A 5455-nucleotide genomic window follows, 5' to 3' on the forward strand; every position below is an offset into this window, starting at 1 on the left:
CGAAATTATTTGGGTCAAGTTGAAATGACCATAGCTACAAATTTTACGGACCTGTCGGACCACTTCGCAAGCTTGTTCAACGGTATCGAATGACACAAGCATATCATCCACGTAAAAATGATTCTGCACTACTTGAACTGGAGCGAAACTTTCGTTTGTGGCACAGTAATTGGCGGCTTTCCTCAATGCAAAATTTGCACAACTTGGCGAGGAGACTGCCCCAAAGATGTGCACTTTGAGTCTGTATTCTATGGGTTCTGCATGAGGATCTCCACCTGGGTACCAGAAATATCGTAAGAAATCTCGATGTGGCTGAGGGACACGAACTTAATAAAACATTTTTTTCCAAGTCACCCATAACCGCAACACTTCCTTGGCGAAATCTAAGCAGAACGCCCAGCAGATTGTTGGTCAAATCCGGACCTTGCAGAAGGGCTTCGTTTAAAGATCTTCCACCGTATTTTAACGAGCAATTAAAGACAACTCGTATCTTGTCCTTCTGCTTGTGGTACACACCGTGATGTACAATATACCATTTGTTCCTCTCCACATTCAAATCTTCAGCGGGTACCTCCTCTGCGAAATCATTGGCGATCATCATCGACATGAATTCGGCATAATCGGTGTGAAACTTCGCATCTCTGAATATCCTTTTCCTTAACCCATGCAATTGGCGAAGAGCTTGGGATCGATTGTCGGCAAAATTCACTCGATCATGGCGGAATGGAAGGCTTATACAATAATGTCCACCCTCCTCTCTATGAATCGAATTTTCCACCTTCTTCAACCATACTATATCTTCGGCCGAAGGTCCCAACTCATCCTCACCGATGTCACGGAAGTCATTGCTATACATTTGGCGTAATTCTTTATCGATGCCTTGATAGTCTGCTTGAACTGAATTGACTTTCACTTGCCTTCCAGACATCCTCCGAGTACCGATTGGGCCATTCAGGGCCCATCCAAGTTTATGCTTGGAAGCATATGGCATCCCCACAGGTCCACTCACGATCTCTAACGGCTTAAGGGCTCCCGGAGAGTTGGCTCCTAAAAGTAGGCCAATGTTGGCGTCGATAAACACAAAGGGTATGTCAGAGAGGTGAGGATATCTTCCACACTCTTCAGGAGTAATAACGTCGCGTTTTGACACAGGCAGTTTGTCCTTTGAGAACGACACAGGGAGAAATACCTTCTCATTTCCGTCGATATCGGAGACTTCCAGACCATTAATGGCACGTGTTGAAATGGCTCTTCTCGTTTCGTTCATTGTGGTTAAGCTGATCTTGGTTCTTGGGCCTACTAGGCCTAATTTTTCTACTATCTCATCTGTGACAAAACAGTCGCTAGAGAAATTATCGAGGCCAGCATATGTGATGATTTCTTTGAGTCCACCTTGAACTCTGACTTTGACTGGAATCAAAGCCATGGCGACCCGATTTGGCTGACCGGCCCTTGCATAGTGACCCGGCTCCTCCAAACAACATGCGGAAGTGGACTCCAAATCCTTAAGCTCCACCGACTTGCTACCGCGAAACCATCCATATTCTTTAGGACTATCCGATTTGTGTAGGCACGTTGGATGTCTCTTTTGGCACTTTTTGCACTGCAAACGTTTCTTGCAGTTTCGACCAATGTGACCTACAGTCAGACAGCCAAAACAAAATTCTCTTTCTTGTATGAACTTCGATTTTTCTTCATCTGATCGCTTTGAGAAGAAAAAACAGGTCTCCAAAGAATGGTTGGCCTTCTTGCAGGCTAGACAAAGTTGGTCTCCTTTGAGATTATCCTCCCTTACATCTGTAGCCATTGACACAGATTTCTTCATCTCGGACGATCCAAGTACGTCTTTCCTGTCCTTTCCTTGTGGCTTATCAACCACTTCTCCAAAGATGGGCAATGACATCAACCGAGATTGTTGCGATATAAACGCCGACAGATCCAGAAAGGTGACGGGGCGTCCTTGCTCCAATAAGCTAAAGGCTTGATTCCTCCACGCCAACCTCAAGTGATATGGTAACTTCAAAACCAGTTCTTGAATTTGAGAGGGATGAATGAAGTGCTAATTGGTTGGTGTGCGAGTAAGAAGGGAGATGGAAGAATTGGCACAGATATGGAGAAATCAAAGGAAAGCAATTTCCACACGCATCACTATTGAGAACTTGAAACGTCTTTTGTAAGAGTCAATGGCTTTTTCATTGTGTCACAGTACTTGGGCAATAAATTGTTCACTTGATAATCTCTTGATAACGTTTGGCATCACAGAGGGTATTTTCTCGTTTCTGCTTTTGTTTGTCCGCACCCAGACGAAGCAGAGGGCGCTTCCTCAGCTTAATAAAAAGGACAATTGGGATGGTTTGTAAGGCCAAAGAGGGAAATATTTGTCAATGGGTTTATCAATTTCAATTTTGAACTTATGTTCCTTTTTCAGTTCCTCAATGAATGTTTTCAGTTTGGCCCTGATTTTTTTTCTTCTTTTTGCTAAGGTTCATGCTTCATCTACAAGTCTACATCTTGAAAAGCTCTATATTCTAAGGAAAAAGGCTCTTAAAAAGGGTTCCTTGTAAAGGGGGTACTTCCAACAAGAAATTGGCGAATTTCACTCCGGAGAAAAAGTACCGGTGATTCCTATTTTGCGACGCCATTTCCTGAAAGTAATCTGATAACACTGCATTAATTAATTTCCAATACATGTCAACTTATCTCCAAACAAGACTTACTGCATCTTGCTATAACACTGCGTGCTTCAAATTTTCAGCTTTATCGAACGACGGGGTCAAAAAGAATGCCTTCTCAGAGATCATTAGATAGTTGCTTGTAGAGATTTTATCTTACCACATCCCAACAAGTGTAAATATTGTCCTCATTCTCTGGTAAATGATCCACGTCATGATAAACAACGCAATCCCAAGATGAATTCGTACGATTCATGGCGAACTGAAAACCAATATTGAATAAGGCACCTCGGTTGAACGGGACAAAGGGAGTCATGGCCTAAATTGGGAGAAATTGAATATCCAAGTGAAAAGTACAATTGACTTTATATACAAATACTGATTAATCTCTGGATTGTAGCGGCGAATATTTGCATAAATATGTGACACGTAAAAAGGAATATGCTTTCAGAGTGGCTCACAGAAGGAACTTATTCGTAAGTTACATCTTTCTAGGAGAATACGTCGTTTTTCGCTCTAGATTGGGATTCATCATTTAGCATAAAAGTTAAGACCCGAAAACCAAGCGTTGAAAGACAAACTCATTCGTTTTCTAGAAGTTCTATGAGACATGTGAGAAAGGTTGTAATGGCTCTCCAAAATGTGGAAGCGAGTTGACGTTTCCGTTTGCTAAAGTATTTCTGCACTCATCTTTTGACAAGATCACTTTGAAATTTCTTGCCTGCGAAATGATGAAGATCTGATATTCAATGTCTTGACGTTGAAGGAAGGAATGCATATAAGATAAGAAACGAATCAGGTTGGACGATCTGTCCCGATAAGGAACCAGAATCAAGGTCCGGAATTTGGAAACTCGGCCACATATCTCGGGAACATAGCGACCGCCAGGTACAAGGGACTCTCTCTTCATAATCTGTTGGAAAAGATTTCAGTAGGTGGCAAAAGGAGACATTTCTTTCAATAGCAGCCACATTAACTCACTTGTTGAAATCTGGCCTCGTGCCATGACGAATTGTGCGACATGAAATCCTTGAGAGGGACAAAATCGTCGATTTCTTTTTGGCAATTAATTGGACGCCCGATTGAAGTTCTCTCAATACTTTTTGGGAAGACGTGAATTGAAGGAGAGCTCATTAACGTGAAAACCAAGAGCACGATGACGGTTGACATGAAAACGATCTAGAAAAGCAAAATTTACCAGACAATTGCAAAATCTTTGACAGCTCGTTATTAAAAAATTGCAGCTAAAATCTGGCTCATCCCCTACTTTGCAGTAATTAAGATTTCCATTACTAACCTCGACCAAATGTTATCTGTACTGTCTGCCTCCCACCTTTTCATTCCTTCCATGAATAATGAACCTATTTCAGTCTTTGCCATCTGTGATATCACCAAATCGATTTTAGACCAACTTCAATATATTATGCACGCGAATACATAGTTTTAATCATACTTTACACATTTTCGCATATCTTTTGAGCTGTTGACGTGATATTTAGTTGCAATAAACTTTGATTTGATTTTAAATTAAGATTTTTCCAAAATCCTGATGGAGGTTTATTAAAAAAAGTGACGTATTTTCATATGGCAACCTCTTCGGCAATAAACGTTGGTTCCAGATTTAGCTTGAAAACACCCCATGAATGAGATCATCAAAAGTTCAAGTATAATGTTAATAACAACCTAAAGTTGTTTCTCAGGTTGAACCCGAACAATTCAAGCATGGCCCTATCCTCGTCAAGAACCGCTGAAAATTGTGGGCAAATTGTTTGGAACTATTTACCAAGATCAAAGTACTTGAAGGCTATTTCAATTGAAGATAACAATTCAAAGACCTAAACAAATGTAATAACACAAGTAACATAATACAAAATTGAGGCTTGAGTCTTCCAACAATACTAGTCCTCACCTCCTTGACGTGACTGGAAACATATTGAGCGATCATCCTTGATTAGGTTCGAGTTTGATGGCGATTGCTGTCTGAGATAATCGTATGAGAATGCAGCTCGACAACAAGCTCTCTCATCAACGACAGGGTGACCATTCTGGATTAAAGAAATGGTGCTCCCTCGACATTTAAGCCCAATTTCTTCAAAGCCAAGGAGTTCATCTTAGATCGAGAAAGGATTCTACATTTCATAAGCTCAATCTTTTGTTAATCTAAGGTTAGTTCATTTGCGTGGGCTCTCGTGAAGTGGGCTCTTGTTCATCATTAACAAATAAAGTCAAAAGCCATTTGGCTCATGATATCCCAGGAAGAGCACAGATTTGAAGGCTTTTCTCATGGAAGATTTCTTCCATGCTATCTGAGGTTTTCAGCTCATAAAGCTTTGTGGAAACATTCTTTTCAGCTGCCACTATTATCTGTATTTTGACTTGGAAAACCATCATTTTACCTCACTTTTTCAAATGAGTTCAAGGGAATTTAAAGGAGCTTGTTTTCTTCCAAAAGATAATCATCTCGTTCATCATTAACAAATAAAGTCAAAAGCCATTTCAAGTTGGCTCTGTTAAAACCATTATTTTCCTTGTTAACATTTTAAACCAGGAATACAAATGTGATCCGAAAAAAAGGTGCGCGAAATTTACATAGCACTTGCGGGAGACGAAGGAACGTCTGCACAGTCAATTATCTGTACGTAAAGAGTATAAATGGGATTTGCCACTGACCCTATTCCTAAAACCAATCCCTTCCTTAACCCATTTAGCTTCCTCCCTCCCTCTCCTACCACCTACCACCCTCTCTCCCACTTCCCTCCTCTTCCTTCAAATTCCTATAGCAT

At 40.8% G+C, this 5455-nt stretch overlaps 1 protein-coding gene across 6 annotated transcripts in view; it reads right to left on the bottom strand.

The window, feature by feature from the left end:
- The window catches only part of LOC131888568 (beta-1,4-galactosyltransferase 4-like), a 20429-nt gene extending 15711 nt beyond the window's left edge, over positions 1–4718 (bottom strand). For 3 of the 6 annotated variants that reach the window (XR_009374124.1, XM_059237457.1, XM_059237455.1), the window contains exons 1-4: positions 4582–4718; positions 3654–3851; positions 3394–3585; positions 2833–2934 (exon numbers count right to left, since the gene is read on the bottom strand). Coding sequence is in view for 4 of the 6 variants with exons in the window: in XM_059237457.1 (XP_059093440.1) it covers positions 2833–2934; positions 3394–3585; positions 3654–3851; positions 4582–4617 (528 nt within the window). In the remaining 2 variants the exon portion in view is untranslated. Of the gene's footprint in view, positions 1–2832; positions 2992–3393; positions 3586–3653; positions 3852–4581 lie in introns of all 6 variants that reach the window. The other 3 variants (XR_009374123.1, XM_059237456.1, XM_059237454.1) reach the window with 1 other exon arrangement.
- Between the last annotated feature and the right edge of the window lie 737 nt (positions 4719–5455).

The sequence above is a fragment of the Tigriopus californicus genome, chromosome 10, assembly GCF_007210705.1.
Source record: "Tigriopus californicus strain San Diego chromosome 10, Tcal_SD_v2.1, whole genome shotgun sequence".
Taxonomy (NCBI): Eukaryota; Metazoa; Arthropoda; class Copepoda; order Harpacticoida; family Harpacticidae; genus Tigriopus; species Tigriopus californicus.